Source organism: Platalea leucorodia (assembly GCF_965183815.1).
Source record: "Platalea leucorodia genome assembly, chromosome: 1".
In the NCBI taxonomy this organism is placed as follows: domain Eukaryota; kingdom Metazoa; phylum Chordata; class Aves; order Pelecaniformes; family Threskiornithidae; genus Platalea; species Platalea leucorodia.
The window spans coordinates 132410217-132425873 of NC_138823.1; the positions used below are offsets into that span (position 1 = coordinate 132410217).

General features: G+C 37.1%; 1 protein-coding gene across 1 annotated transcript in view; it reads left to right on the forward strand.

Moving 5' to 3' along the window:
- OSBPL3 (oxysterol binding protein like 3) overlaps positions 1 to 15657 on the forward strand; it is an 89412-nt gene that overhangs the window by 55186 nt on the left and 18569 nt on the right. Inside the window, exons 7-13 of the mRNA XM_082303759.1 lie at positions 697 to 867; positions 4704 to 4830; positions 5671 to 5774; positions 5923 to 6015; positions 6627 to 6783; positions 9179 to 9309; positions 15132 to 15266. Of these exons, the coding sequence (XP_082159885.1) occupies positions 697 to 867; positions 4704 to 4830; positions 5671 to 5774; positions 5923 to 6015; positions 6627 to 6783; positions 9179 to 9309; positions 15132 to 15266 (918 nt within the window). The remainder of the gene's footprint in view (positions 1 to 696; positions 868 to 4703; positions 4831 to 5670; positions 5775 to 5922; positions 6016 to 6626; positions 6784 to 9178; positions 9310 to 15131; positions 15267 to 15657) is intronic.

Genomic DNA, 15657 nt, shown 5'->3' on the forward strand with positions numbered 1-15657 from the left:
CTAATAACTTACTTTTTAGTGTCAGCAGACTAGTTTACACTTTATAACTTGAGAGGCCTTATTGTTCTGTTCTGGAGTCAGTAACCCTGTTCTAAATAGAAACTTCAAAGATGCCTCATGTTTAGCAGCACTCTTTTCACCCAGCACTGCTTTCAGCAAAGGTTATGCACTTGTTACACAAGTGCTTTTATTTTCAGTAGTTATATCTTGTTCTTTGTCTTGTCTATAGGAAGTATTTTCCACAGTCAAATGTGTAGATTTATCTATCCTTGTGGAATAAATTGTTTTAAAATACATCACCAAAATCAAATTTCTACTTGTGGTTAGTTAAACCTTGACTAAACCTTAAAATTGGCATTTAAGAAATGAGAAATTAAGTTTTTTTTTTTATTTATTTATTTAGGTTGTTTGTTTTTTTTTTTTCCATCTAGAAGTTGCTAAGTATTGTGTTCTGCATTGGAAGTCATAACTATACTAATTGAAGTTTCTCTTTTTCTTGACTTTATCCTGTGATTAATTTTCTGTCATGCTTAAGCTCATACAGTATGCATTTTAGCAGGAGCATCATTAGAAAAACTTCTCTGATATTTTGCCAATAAAGGTCAGCCAGGCTAGCTGTCTAATGAGTACAAAATACTTAGTTTCTTTGTTAGTGATTTTGAATGTGAATGTTATAAAACCTGAAATTTTGTGTAGGTGAAATCTCAGGAGCTGTTTGATGAATGGGTAGCAAAACTTCGTCATCACAGAATGTACCGTCAGAACGAAATCTCCATGTTTCCTCATGACGTCAATAATCTTTTCTTTCCTGTGTCTACTACTACGGATTCTGTCCCTGGTTTCTGTGATTCTACTCCGGGTAGAAAGGTAATAGTTATGATTTATAAATAATGAGCTTTCATCAGGGATTAAATTAGTCTGATTTCTGTTTATTAAGTAAAGATCATAATGGAAGTTTGTGGTGGGGTTTAAGTTATGAACTAAAATGTCAAAAGGAAAATGATATTATTTATTGATTTACTCCGAAGCAGTTTTCTCTATAATGCTGTTAAATTTTATAATATTGTCTCATTGTTGTAATGCAGTAAATTATATTTTCATGATGACTTTTAGAACTGGATATTGAGTTAGAATCCTCATAATTTGTGAGACATATATCAGTATTTGTCTGATATGTGCTGGTGAATATTAGTCTGGGTCACAGAAAAGCACTCAGCTAGATTTTTTTTTTTTCCTTTAGTATTTTTCATTTATCCTTTAGCTAATAAAACCTCTCCCCTTTTACATTAATGACTCTGACTGTGCTTACCTGAGGACTACATAGGAATTATCCAAGAGCCATCACCTATGGCCACTATTTGTATTTTTAACTGAGGTAGAAGAATTATTCAAACCAACCCAAGGACCATGCCGTAGGTGGGTATGGGGTGTCTGGATGGGTCCAGTCAGCAGCGTACTTCTCTTTAGGTAAAGTCTGTGACTGTTAGTTTCACAAATGACCTGACACATGCTCAATCTGACACCGTAACTGACTGCAGTCTCATGGAAGAGTTATTGTGTTCTGTGCCTGAACAGAACCTCTGTGCCTTCAGAAGTCTGCACATTGACTGGCTGATGTTCACCCAAAGAAGCTCTTCTGCTCCAGTCTAGAACCAGTGATCTCTTTTGAGAATAATGTCTTTTTTTTTTTTTTTAGCAATACTGTGTTACTGTAACTGAAATGGCTCTCTGTTTCTGTCAACTCCAGAAGTGTCTCCTAAGCAGCAATCGCCTCTTTGTTATCCTCTTATCTAACGTTTTATTTTCCCTGGCTATATCGCTGTATGATCTGAGTGGGCTTGTTCCCCAGTACCTGCAGTTCATCACTTTGGTTGGACTATCCTGTAACTGAGTTTGAATTTTACAAAACACAAACATGGAGAGCAATGAAGCTGGTGAAGGGCCTGGAGCACAAGTCTTCTGAGGAGCAGCTGAGGGAGCTGGGGCTGTTTAGTCTGGAGAAGAGGAGGCTGAGGGGAGACCTTATCACTCTCTACAACTACCTGAAAGGAGGTTGTAGCGAGGTGGGGGTCGGTCTCTTCTCCCAAGTAACAAGCAATAGGGCAAGAGTAAACAGCTTCAAGTTGCACAGGGAGAGGTTTAGATTGGATATTGGGAAAAATTTGTTCACTGAAAGGGTGATCAGGCACTGGACCAGGCTGCCCAGGGAGGTGGTTGAGTCCCCATCCCTAGAGGTATTTAAAAGACGGGTAGATGTGGTGCTTGAGGACATGGTTTAGTGGTGGACTTGGCAGTGCTAGGTTAACGGTTGGACTCGATGATCTTAAAGGTCTTTTCCAACCTAAACAATTCTATGATTCTATGTGCCTGACCAGCTTTTTGCTAGTGGCTGAGAGGGAGGGGATCTGTGTGAGCACGCAGCTGAAAGAACAGTAACTCACCCTGCGGTAATGGGGCTGTTCTGCACAGAGCTGTCTGCAGGCTTTCTGTGGTGCCAGCACCTCTGTGGCTCTGACAGCCTGCTCTTCTGAGGCTGTGTCTGCAAGGAAGTGGCAAACCTCTTGCGGCCATTTAGTTTTTTTCCCCAAAGACAGCAGCAACAGAGGGAGAGAAAAATATTGAGGGCAAAAGTGGAACATTGCAAAGCTCATGACATCTCTATGCCTGTGCTCTCTCACCAAAAAAAAAAAAAAAAAAAAAAAAAAAATCCATGTGACCAGCATATCTAAAATCTGTGCTCACTGTCAGGATATTAACCATTTCTTCTTCGGCATGAAAGACTTTAATTCACTTCTAATTTATTAATCCAGATTTGCACTGCAAAGAAGCCTTACTTATTTTCATGTGAAAAATAGAAGGGGATAGGTCTTAAGCTGCAGTTAATCACCTTAGCTCTGCTGAAGCTAAATGGAAGTTTGCCAATTTACACCAGCCCTAGCTTGATGTTAGTTGATATCAATCCAGCAGTTAGGTTATTTTGAGAAAAATATATCGAGTGAACTTTGCATTGCATTTTGTTTGCTTTTAGAATCACCTGATCGGTTTTCACATCTGGTTTTTTTGTTGTTGTTTTTGGGAGGTAGGCTTATGTATTTACATGTGTTTGTGTGGAGCGCTTGGATTCTAAAGCTTAGCCATGCTGATCAAAAGCAAAACTCTTCTAAATGGAGCTATACAAACTCTCTCTTGCCTGTTTTTTGGTAATGCCTACTTCCTTCTTCCATCCTGCTTGTGCCCCTCATGTATATGAATTCTGGAAAAGTTGGTTGTATGAGATAGATTTCTGGAGAGATAAACGTGGGATTTATTCACAAAAGGTCAATACAGTTGCTCATCTTTAAATTCAGTTTACTTGTGCTTTTACAGGTGCTGGGATTATTATTTGGGTATACATATATAGATGACTAAAGCTTATACAGCTCTATGTAGGAATAAAAGTTAAATTATGCAGATTAATTTAAAAATAAGTGTGCTAATTGATGCTTACTACTGTTGCATACTGACTATATAAATTGACATAGTACTGAATGACATCATGTGGATAGTGCATTTTATTTTATTCTGCAACTCAAATTGGAGCTTATATTGTAAATTTAAAAAGACCAATTAAGAAAATGGCAACTGACTGAGGTGTAGATGATGTTTCCTATGAATAGATTTAAACCTAATACTACCTGAGTTTTGATATAAGGGGAGCAAGAGGTGAGGAAGCTTGTAAAGTGTATGTGTTAGAGAAGAGCCAAACAGTTTAGTCAGCTTTTCTCATAACGAGTAAAGTGGTCATGAAATGGCACTTAAGATGAAACATTTTAAAACTGGTTTTAAACAACGTGTTGACAAAGCACGTAATTCGTGCAACTTCCTGACATAGATATTATTAAAGATGAAAGGTTTAGTAAGGTCTAAAATAATTAAGCATTTGAATGGCTATTATTTGAAGTTACATTAGAGAAGAAAACAGCATTATAGGCCACAATCAACTGGTAGTAGTATTGGGTAGAAATTTCTTCCCATTGGAAACTACTTAATTCTACTACTTAATACTACTTAATTCTAATAGCTCTTACACAGAATTTCCAGCATCTCCTGAAGCATCTGATAGTGGGCACTGCTGAAAATGAGATAAGTTTGAAAATGGTTACTGAGACATTGTAAAAGGGTAGTATTTACCCAGGTGAGGTGTATAGTCACACATGTATTAAGGCCTGTCAAGCCAAATCCATGCTAAAGTCATACAACCTTGAGTAAAATTTTTAAATAACATCTAGTAGATCTTGCTTTCTTCACTGAAAAAATAGCTTTAACAAGTATGTGCATGTTACATTTGAGTTACTTTTGGGGCTTCTTTGGGGAGCAAGGAGAAGGAACAGAATGTCCAACTTTGGTCCTGTTCAGATATGGTCCTTTAATTGTATTAAGTTGACTTAATTGCAGGGCTTTGCCCTTCCTCAAAATTTAATTTTCAGCAGATTTTTATGGTTCCTTTAGTATTTCCACTGCTCATGGACAGCAGTTATGTTAGATATCGTGACATTATACTCAATGACTGTACACCTGGTCTAGTTCATACACCTTTTTTCCTCCATGTTATTGATGCCTTAAGTCCTTGTCCCTGATCATGGACCTCAATAATTGGTTGTCAAAATTTGTGCATGCAACATTAAAATATTGTTTGTTAATTATTCACTTGTTCTTTGGAACAGGCAGGCAGCTTGACCAAACAGAATTCATTGTCACCTGGAGGTAACTTGTCATTTTCCTTTTCGAGTAATGAGTCCAGGATTTCAGCTTGGCTACAGTCTTCTGAAGACATGGAAAAATGCTCAAGAGGTAATGATATTTGAAGGAAGTTGAAAGTAGCCTAATATTTCCCGTAGTTTTTCTTGACAACGAGAGTACTACACCGTAAGTAGTCATTACAGTTAGAGTTTTCTCTGAAGCTGGAGGGAGGAAGGGGGTGGTTGTTGATTAACTGGCTACTCACTTGTTTTCAAAAGGACTAGTGATTTTGGATGTTGGGGTATCAATTGTGGGCACCTCTTCAAGGAACCTATATATTTCAGTACATTTTCTTTTCTATATGAACATCACCTTCAGTAGTAAGATTTGAACTTTCTTAAGCTGAGAATTCAAAAACAGGAAGCATCCAAAATCTAGTAATTTAAAAAGCACTAAATCTTTGTACTTCAAAGTCACCTTCTGCTTTCATGCTTTCCTAAGAGCATGAAGATCTTTCTCATGTTGGCAGTGTCTGTGTGATACTTATTTGGTAAAGTTCTACCCACCAGTGAGCTTCACCAGCGAGCCTCATCTCTAGCTCTAAATGTACAATTCAATCTTGATGCCTGTGGCATTGTTATGCTTCACCACGAGGAGCTCTGACTAGTCCCAAACTGCAGCGATTGTCACATTATTCTCATTTTTCTGCAATAAACTAGGATTAAATATCATGATCATTATACACACCATATAGATGCATTTCAATATTTTGAATTTAAACTTGAAGATAGAAGGATACAAGCTTTTTATCCAGTTGTCTAATAATGTGCTTTTAGTCAATGAATAACTTATGCTAGCTACAGTCAAAATAAGACTAACCTACAAAGAAAAAAATCTTTCAGTGTGTCTGTTACTTTAGGGAAACTGAAAATATTCTCTTGTTCAAAACAGACCTCTCCAACTGTCACACGTATTTACTGGAAATGAACCAGCTGTTACAGAGCATGGATGTTCTTCACAGGACATATTCAGCGCCTGCTATAAATGCTATGCAGGTTTGTTGTTTAAAAAACAAAACCAAAAAAAATTTTCCCTTGCAATTCCAAAAAACAACCCCAAATCCTAAGGGATCAAGGTATTTCTTCTTAGCTCTCCTGGTTTTATGGCGATCTGTATTGTTTTTGTCCTGTGTGTTGTTAAAAGGTTGGACCTTTTGAAAGCCCAAAGAAGGAAAAGAGAACACACAGGAGGTGGCGATCCAGAGTTGTTGGGAAAGAGGCTAAAGGAATGTTACAGGTAACTTCAGTCCTTTCCGTGCCCATCTGTCTCCACATCTTAGTTGTTGATCACTTCTTGGTGTAACCAATTTAGGAAATACAAATCCTTTCTAAGTAGCGTCCTGTGCTAGCTCATTTTAAGCAGTAATATACCAGACAATACACAAATATGTTGCCATTGATATCTTCAATAGGATCTGTGCTGTTACCTTCAGGAGACTGGCCATGTTTTTTTTACCCATGTTTTCGATCCGCCTCGGATTTGGGGGGTGGTTGTGTTGGGTTTTTCTAGCAGTACAGATTTTTGCAAATTCTCCAGATAGTTTTCTACACATTTGCATCTAGAGGCCATGTGACTAGATACTTTTAAGTGGGGAAAAATAGTATAGCATATGCTACAGTTCTCAATGGGCTTGTTTCTTGGAGTTTTGCCAAATCTTCAATTATCATATCTTGGGCAAAGTTATATCTATGGTTTCATTTGCCAGGTGTCATCCATTCAAGCCTATTGGTAATTGACAGTAGTTTTTCCATTTTTGGTGTCTCCAACATGTAACCCAGGTGGGTACAAGAAAACAAAATTTTCTTTACAGTTTGTAAAAGCATCACAAACGGCTATCCTCCTTACAGGTGCCTTCAGTATTTTCTGCCCCTATGAGACTGCATGCTTCCAATCCTAACTTATCTACAATAGATTTTGTAGAGGAAAAAAATTACTCCGATGGCTCTGAAACATCATCAGAATTTACTAAAATGCAAGAGGACTTATTTCACATTGCACATAAAGGTAAATGAAATTGTCTTTTGTATGTGGTTTTATATCATCACAATTTAAATAATGATGTGACTTCTGATAATGCTTCCTGTTTAATGTTTAGAAAAAGCAGAAAATGCCCTCCCTTCCTTTAATTCCCTTGAGGAATTGAAAATGTTGAGATCTTGAGTCATTTGAAAAAAGTAGTTTAATCATCACATTTTTAAATTTTTTATTTAATGAAGGACATCCCTGTGTTTTTATGTGCTAAAAACCTAGATTGTATCTTTTTGCCAAAAGGTACAAATCCGAAATCAGTTGCTATAAACACAACAGCAGATTTATACTCTTTTGTGTTTGCAGGCATATATGTGTATATGAGCACATGTATGTTGTATATTTGGTGTGCTTCACTGTATCTGAGTCAACATTTGTTGGTGATGCAAGGGTTGCTATGGTAGTAACCTATTTTTAGTGAATACAGAAGAGTAAAATAATGTAAAGCCGCCAGAGGGGCAGCTTGAGTAGAAATGTTTCTTCTCAAAATAATTTTTCATTAGCAGTGCTTTGCTCCACCACCCTCGCACCAGAAACATTTTTATTGTTTAAGTGATCTCGGTGAGGAAGACACTTAAGCATTTATATCTGAAAGACTTTTGTGAGTATTGGCTTTGTCCCCTTCTGCACAAGATAATGGTTAATGTTATCAATAAGCATTCTTGGCTTGTTTTTCCCCTCTAGTGCTAATGTATCTTGATTCTGTTACGTAAGAAATGTATCTAAGTAGTAAACTTTATAAAGTCAATTATAGTCAAAGCTGATGTATGTTTTCCAAAAAGAGAAAAGAAGTGGGGGTAGGGCGCAGTTGGAAAAGTTGCTATTAAGCAGAGCAAAGAAATCGCCTACTCAAGATCATCTTACCTGAAGTGTCCATGTTGGAAATTTTCGTTAGATTGACCCATGCATTGAGGGGACAATTGACTTGGTACTATTTAATACAGTATAATTTCATTAAGAGTACAAAAAATTTTTTTCCAAAGTTGCTTTATACCACACCCCTTCCAAAAAAGGGTAGCAAAAACAATTTTTGCTTTAGCTTTTGATACAAATTAAATAAAATGTAACATTAGTACTTTAGTATGTAATAATTCTTGAAAATCTACGTTAGTATACAAGTTATTAAATGACATGTAAGGTCACTGAAGATTCTGCTCATGTCATCCACATATGAAAGGCTAACATAAAATAGATCATAGTGGATACCTCTTCCTTCCCACCCACTGTGATACTGTTAAAGATTTCTTCAAGTAAGTTAAAGTATGAGAATTAGCTTTGGTAATGGCTTGCAGTGTTGAAATATACCTTAAGAATATTTTCTTGTAAGAGTAAATCGGGTTACATCAAATACTCAGTGAAGTGATGATGATTCAGGTTAACTCTGAGTGGATGATTAGAAGAGAGAGATATCGGAGATTTCTTGTTCTTTGCCCTTTCCATGCATCCATGCTCAGATTTTGTATCTCCGTTTCCCTGTAAATGGATACATTTTTGCATTGACAGTTCTCATGACTGTATTACAAGGCTTGATTAGGCCATTAGAAATCCTCTAATTCTCCAGTTAGACAAATGTTGAAATCCTACATAAACAAATATTACTCAAATAAATTTTTATTCCTTGTGGTTAAAGAAAAGATTAAATGTCTTAAAAATAAAAAAAATAAGGAAAGTGCATTTCCCCTTTAAAAATCTAGTGATTTTAAAATTGCATGATCTGTTGTCTGATTCAAACATTTCAGGCTGGTGATACTGGCTCAGGAAGGAGTAGAAGTAGCAGCGTAATGTGCACAACATTCAGGATCTGACCTTTTGAGTCACTAAATCATCTAACAAGCTGAAATTTCTTTATCCCAAAAGGAGATAACAAAACTCAACACCACAGTTGACTTGCTTGTGGGGAAACTACTAACCCTATAGCTATGGCACAGTATGTGTTATAGCTGCTTTTTTGATTATTTTTTTTCTATTTCATTTTTTTTCTTCCCTCTCTTCTCCCCCACTGGAATTCTTAAAGGAATGTGGAATAGAGTAATGACCATCTGAAGATTCAAGCTAATTGGGGAACAAAAGCAAGTGAAGAACAGATGTGGTTAGTTAGCTTTGTTGCCATCTGTCACAAATAATCAGAGTAATTTTGACTGTGGCTAATATAGTCAACATGGTAGCATTCACCATAAACACTTCTCCTACTAAAAAAATCTACCCTATAACCTTGATTAATATTACTTGTTTTTAGTAACCCACCCTGGATCTCTCAACCTAAATTCTTGTTTCTGTCACCATAAATGATGTTTCATTGAAGTTTTACGTAATTGATATGTATACAATTGGTAGCTGTTTTTAACTGTCACTTTTTACGAAATGGTTCTAGTTTACTTCACCTTGAGGTCAGCTTTCAGCACCATATCTACAGAGAGAGAAAAGCTGAAGCAGGTGCTGGAGCATGATGCATCCTCATCTCCATCTGCACAAATAGTTGGCTTGAAGAATGCCTTATCATCCGTAAGTGGCATGCTGAAGTTCAGCAAGTTTCATTGTCGTCAGATACTACTTTTAAATTTTATAGTACTTAATGTCTGTTTCTTTAGTGTCTGTTCTGTGCTAGAATTTGCAGTATTCAGTCATAGTAAGTTATTATATATGGTGTTTTGCAAAGACTCTTTCCTAAATGTTAAAGATATTGTGAAATCACTGAAGCTTGATAGATTGATTTAGGTATGTAGCATAATCTGTATCATTTGATGTTAAGAATCAGAGGACTGCTCTGTGACGATGAGTCTACTTTCTCTTGAGACATACACTGTTTAATCACTCAGTTCTGGTAGGTTGCGGGTTTCCTTTTCCTTTCCTAAACATCACTCAAGTATTGACTGTATGACTTGGCATAAAATAAAGGTGAGAGTGGCTGAAAGCACTCAGCTGTCCCTTCTAATGCACTAGAGCTTCACCATGCTGCACCAAGACACTGCGAAGCAAATTCAAGTACAACTTGTTTATATTGACTTCCAACCTTAATTATCTGTTAGTCATCTAAAAGCAGCAATGAAGCTGTTAGGGCAGACTTCTAAATGACAAAAGATTGTGCTCTTTAAAAAGGTGGGGGGTTTTGGTCGACGTGCTTTTCGTGTAATTGGTTGGGACCAGAACTTTGAGGTTGGTCATGTTTGAATGTGTCAGCCAAACAGTGATCTGGTTTCAGACCAATGAGGGCCATCTTTACCATGGTCTTAAAATTTCAGTGTTTGTTGCAAATTCCTAATCAGAGGCAGGGGAGACTCTCTGGCATTGATAAATGTGATATAGATCATCTTAGAATTATTTCAGTATGAAAACTTCCCTTTGCTTTACAAAAGCTGCATATGGTTATAGTGTTTTAAGCGTATAACATATCTTTTTGCCTAGACCTTTAGAGGCTGTAATGTCTCCATAGCATTTAGAGAAAGCTGAAACCTGTTGCATAATAACTATACTCACTCACTTGCGCTTATTTGTTTTTGGCTTTCAGATGTTCCGCTTCTGACATTTGAATAGGTGACATTTTTGTTTTTCCAGTGTTATTTGCCTACCATTTTATATCAAAAAAATCCGTTTTAAGATTTCTGAACTCAGTGAACACTCAGCTTAGCATGAAATTTTTTTCTGAGCAATGAAATTCTGTTGTCCGTCTTCATCCTCTAAATGTCTTTTAAAAGTCATGCTTTTACGTCTTACCTGATACTCAATAAGCCTTTTGTAGCCCATCCAGAAGTCGTCTGTGAACCTTGGCAGTTTCAGCAGAGGTTAACACCTGTGAGAGCTGTTCTTAGCCTGCAGATCTGTAAAGCCATGATGCCAACAGAAATTTTCTCACCCCGTACAGCAGAGATCCTGTAGGAGGAAGGCATAAGCTTCCTTTGAAGACGTATGGAAGCACAGATACGATAAACTTGACATATTTCTAAGACTTCCTTGCAAGAGAGTCCTGTGTTGATGACTTTGACTTAGTGTTTGTTGTTGTTCATTTCAGTTTGTTTTCTGTACATGAGGAACAAAAAATCAGACTCACAGGTTGAAAGCTATCAAACATAAGTCTGTGTTGCTTTCATCAGCCTGGCAGGGGAAGAAAAGTGAACAGATTTAAAGTGGATAAAACACCACAAAATTAGCATCTCTGCCTCTGCTTCTCCCTCATTGAGATAGTATCCTTGACCTACACACAGTCTAAGAAAAGCAAATACAGAATGGGGAAAAGTACAATATTTTGGGGGAAGAAGATAATAGAAGGAAGAAAACACTTTGTAGCAAACAATGAAAACTGGAAGATGCTATTACAGAAAAGCTGTGTAAATTCTTTTTTTGCACTTACTTGATGTTGTTGGTATAACACAATGCTGTCCACTTGAACACTTGACACACAAGTGATATATGCCTGTATGGCGAATTCAGACCACATGTATGTAAAGCCAGGAATTACTTTCTCCCCTCCATCATCACTCTGAGCTTACTGTCTTTCCTGCCCTCAAGACTATTTCCAACAAAAATTACTGTCAAAATCAGAAGCACTTGTGGGACAAAGTGGATGTGTAAACAGCAGCGTTCTCCACATCCTTGTATTGATTCAGATCACAAAAACGTGCAGTAAGTCTTCAGTATTGTTCCAAAATTAGTAACCCAATCTTTTTTTTTTTTTCAGAGATATTTTCATTGCAGGCAGGGGTGCATTCTCTTCCTACAAATCTATTCTAACTGACATCTGTCCGTCAAATGCACCCAGCATGAGTAATAACATGTAACAAACATGAGTTTGCAGTAGAGGCTTTTTATTCTGATCATTGCCATTATAAGCTGATAAGACACAAATTGTACCTGTAGCTGTCCGAATTTAAGTCTTATTTCTCTGTCAGTGGAAGGCAAAGGGAACTGTCAGTATACCAGACTGACAGGAAAATCAAATGGTTTTGGATGTGGCAAGAGTAAGAATTAATGTTGAGAGAGGCTAGGTTGGAGATACGGGTGAAGGAGGGGTGCTCAAAAAGTAAAAAGATGCACAAAATTCATTTATAACTTATTAAATCAGCTTGTAAAACCTGGTAACTGGAAACATCCCTGCCATCTTTGGCTTTTTTCCTCCATTTATGTGTCTTTTCCCTCACACTGAACAAAAATCATTTTAATTTGAGAGATAAGGAAGAAGATTTGAAGTATTTATAATAAATGATTTGCCGAACCAGTAAAAAACCATGTGGTGGTGGTGTTTTATACTGCACTTTAAATACTCTTCACCCCTTTTTACACAATAAAGTCACGTTCAAGTCAGTTGAGAGAACTTTATATCCCCAATATTTTTGTTAAATATTCCAGGCAATAGCACAAAACACAGATCTTAAAGACCGGTTACGCAGAATACATGCCGAATCTATGATCCTTGATTCAGCATCTAATGCAAAATCAAGTCCAGATTTGGTGAAGGTGGGTATGGCTTTCCTCTTTCAGTGATGTCTGTTCATCAAGCCCCTACATCTAGACAGTGCTGCATAGCTGCGTCTTGTCCTGTTCTTCGTGTCTTCCCTATGGCGTATTGTGTTAGTAAAATGAGTCCGCTTTCATGGTTATGAGTCATTTCTGATGATGCATTGCGTAATATTTGATTTCAAAGACTTTCCTTGTGAGCAGTTTTCCTGAGCACATTTCTGTTTCTTTTTGCTACTGGTTCCTGACGTTCTCCCTCGCCTCCTTCCCGCTTCCCATTCAGCATGAACAGAGCTGCTGCCTTGTTACCCTCATGCTACTGTTTCTCTCCCCCTTACTCCCTTGTTAACTTCCAAGTCTGTAGTTCTTTCTGTTGCCTGTCTAAATATTGTTAGCCCAGAATGCTGGCTACCAGTGTGTAGGTTTAGAACAACTATCAGACATTTCCATGAAAGGATCAAAGAAATTAGATGTGCAAGAGCCCTTTCAGCCATTTAGTTTTCTTTTTGTGAAGCCAGGGAGTCTTCTACACACCCAGTTAGCCAGTTTGAGATGTACTGATGTTCAGACAGTTTTTTTGGCTTGCTGCATAATGCATGTGAATATGGTGGTTTTATAGGTCACAGGATCTAGGTGTTAATGGTGGTAGTGAGGGAAGCAAGAACTGTGTTATTTCTGATGGATTTTCCTAAATGTTAACTCATAGAGAAACTTCTACTGTGCTTGTAATATAAATCTTTCATTAGAACTTGAGTGGACATAATGCTGGGGGTTTTATATAACTTATTATTTCCTTTTATTTTTAAAGACGGTTTAGTCATTCCGTCTGTTCACTTCTGGTTTAGTTCTGTTTTAGTAGAGCTGTGTTTTGGTCATATTTAGCTGTTCTTTTTTCTTTTTTTCTTTAAGGTAGCTGATTATTCTAATGCCTTCTGTTTTTAATCCCATGAGAATTTGAACAGCACTTAAACTGCTATCTAGACAAGCATTAATGCATTGGTTTTTTAATTTCAGGAGTTCTTTATTTTTGTATTTTAGTGGAGGTCCTTGCAATGACAATGGATTATTCCTGAAACTTGTTCTATGCACTGTATATACACACACACATCAAAAATAGCTTTCAAAAGGTCCTTTAGAGGTTTCATTCACAAATTCCCTCTGGCATGGTTTGGGATGGAACTTACGGATGAAATCACTTATACTGGAGAAGTTTCATTTTGGATTTGTCTGAGGATTGTAATACAATAGTGCTGCTGTGAGGAAGACAGGGCCACTGCACAAAATTTGGCTCTAAATGATACATCAGGTGCTATGATAGACTTGTGAAAATTGAAGCAGTATAAACGAGTATGTCAAGCCTTTGCATAAGGTAAAAGCTTAGTTTGTCTGTTGGGCAGTTTAAACTTGTTGTAGTTTATCATGCCAGAGTGGGAACATGAAAGACGACAACCTGAAACTCTCATGTGGTAGATATAAAAACCTGCTGTTCTTTTATGAGCCTTTCCTGCTCACTTTACTTCTCAGATTCAAAATAGTATTGGAAACAATCCCAGTAGCAATGCTCATGTAAGATTTTTTTTTTTTTTTTTTTTTTTTAACTTGTAGGCTAGTGTAACTGCCTTCCCACAGAAGAGGCAATGTTGAGGTTTCCTCTTTTCTTGTTGCTGTATCAGAAATTGGGGTTTTTGGAGTTGTTTTGTTTTTAAAAAAGTCTTTTGTATGATAATGGTTTGGTTTGTTACCCTGTCACCATTATCAGCATGTACCGAATAACATTCCATACTATAGTAAACCTAGCAGCAGAAAAGCTTTGAAAGAAAATCTGTCAGTTTGATTATAGACTTGTCAGATTGTTCATTATGTTGTTCTAAAAGTAAAATACTATAATTCCTGCAAAATTATGATATGGCAGTCATGGGTAGAAGTTAGTAAAGCATCTCATGCAGAAAAGCTGGAGAGCAGCTAATACACTCCCTTGGGCCAGCTAGCCCTTTTTCTTAGCATTGGAGGAGTTATCAGGGAAAACAATAGTGCACAATGTTCTCCAACTTTTTTACTGCATCCACAGAATGAACCAAGTCTCACTGGTCACCCCACCTTTGCTAGGCCACCTTTTGGAACTGTGCTTAGGCCAGTGATCTGTAGAGCTTCCATGGGAGGAGTTACTGAGATCTCCGTGGCAGTCAAATGTGGCTGCAGCAGCAAAAGCAATGCCATTTATGTGGCTTTGATAACATGTTGGTTTTGGTTAACACAGAGCTATCTCAGGTGTGGATATGATGGAAAGCTTTCCAAAGCACAGCATAGGAAATTATCTGGTGAAGAGAGAGAGCTAGGAAAGCATTGCTATTATATAGAAAGCAACTTTGCCCTTCTGAATTTTGTACGCCCCTGGACCATAAGCTTTGCATTAAGCAAGGCTTGGGAGGAAAAGACTAATTCATTTGCTAAGATCAGAAGGGATTGTGATTCTAGGATGTAATATAAAGAGATGGGAGTTTTGTTCTTTTGGGAGCTTTTTGATGATACACCTGTGTATATCTGGATAAATCACTCAAATATCAAAGCATTTTTAATTTTTTTTTCTGTTTTTTTTTTTTTTGAGGAAAAAGTACATGCAGCACCATAACTGATTTACTGAATACGCATTGCTTTTTTTTTTTTCCCTTCTTTTTTTCTTCTTCTCTTTGTTCTGTTTCACTTTGGTTTTAAATCCCTCTTTGAAACACATACTACCTTTCACTAAATTGGAGAGGAGCATGTGCAACCTTCTCCCAGTGTTTTACAGCCCTTTAAGTTACGTGACTGTGGAACTGCATGCATGAATGCTATTTGTGGTACTTCTCCTCTCAAAACTTTTTATTTCTTTTAAACAGGAAAATTCGAGAGAAGAAAGCAGAGGTCTGGTTCACCAGGTCTCCAATGAAAGCAGGCTGTCTATAGCTGACTCTCTCACAGAATTTTTTGATGCACAGGAAGTCCTACTATCTGCTAGCTCTTCAGAAAATGAGGTCTGAGCATTAAGTTTGACATCATTCTGATGCAGTTTCTTATCTGCTGCTTGACATGCAGTCTTTCTGAGTGCTAACTGCACATCGGATAACTGCCAGAAAATGAAAATTTTCAAAATATTTAGAAATTAATATGCTGTGTGTATTTATTTGTTGTCATTGTCTCTTCGCAGTAAAATATAATAATTATTATGGAGAAGTCTTATATGCACATTGGGGCAAATAGCAATTAGGTAGCTAGTATGCAGATACTACATATATTGTACTGTCTGCCTTGAGTCGTTATACAAGCGCTTAAGAAGTTGTATCATAGAAATATATATTCGTACCTGTCCTTGTGGTACCTGTAGGTACCTTGGGGCTGATGTCATGCATATTGAAACTTAATAGC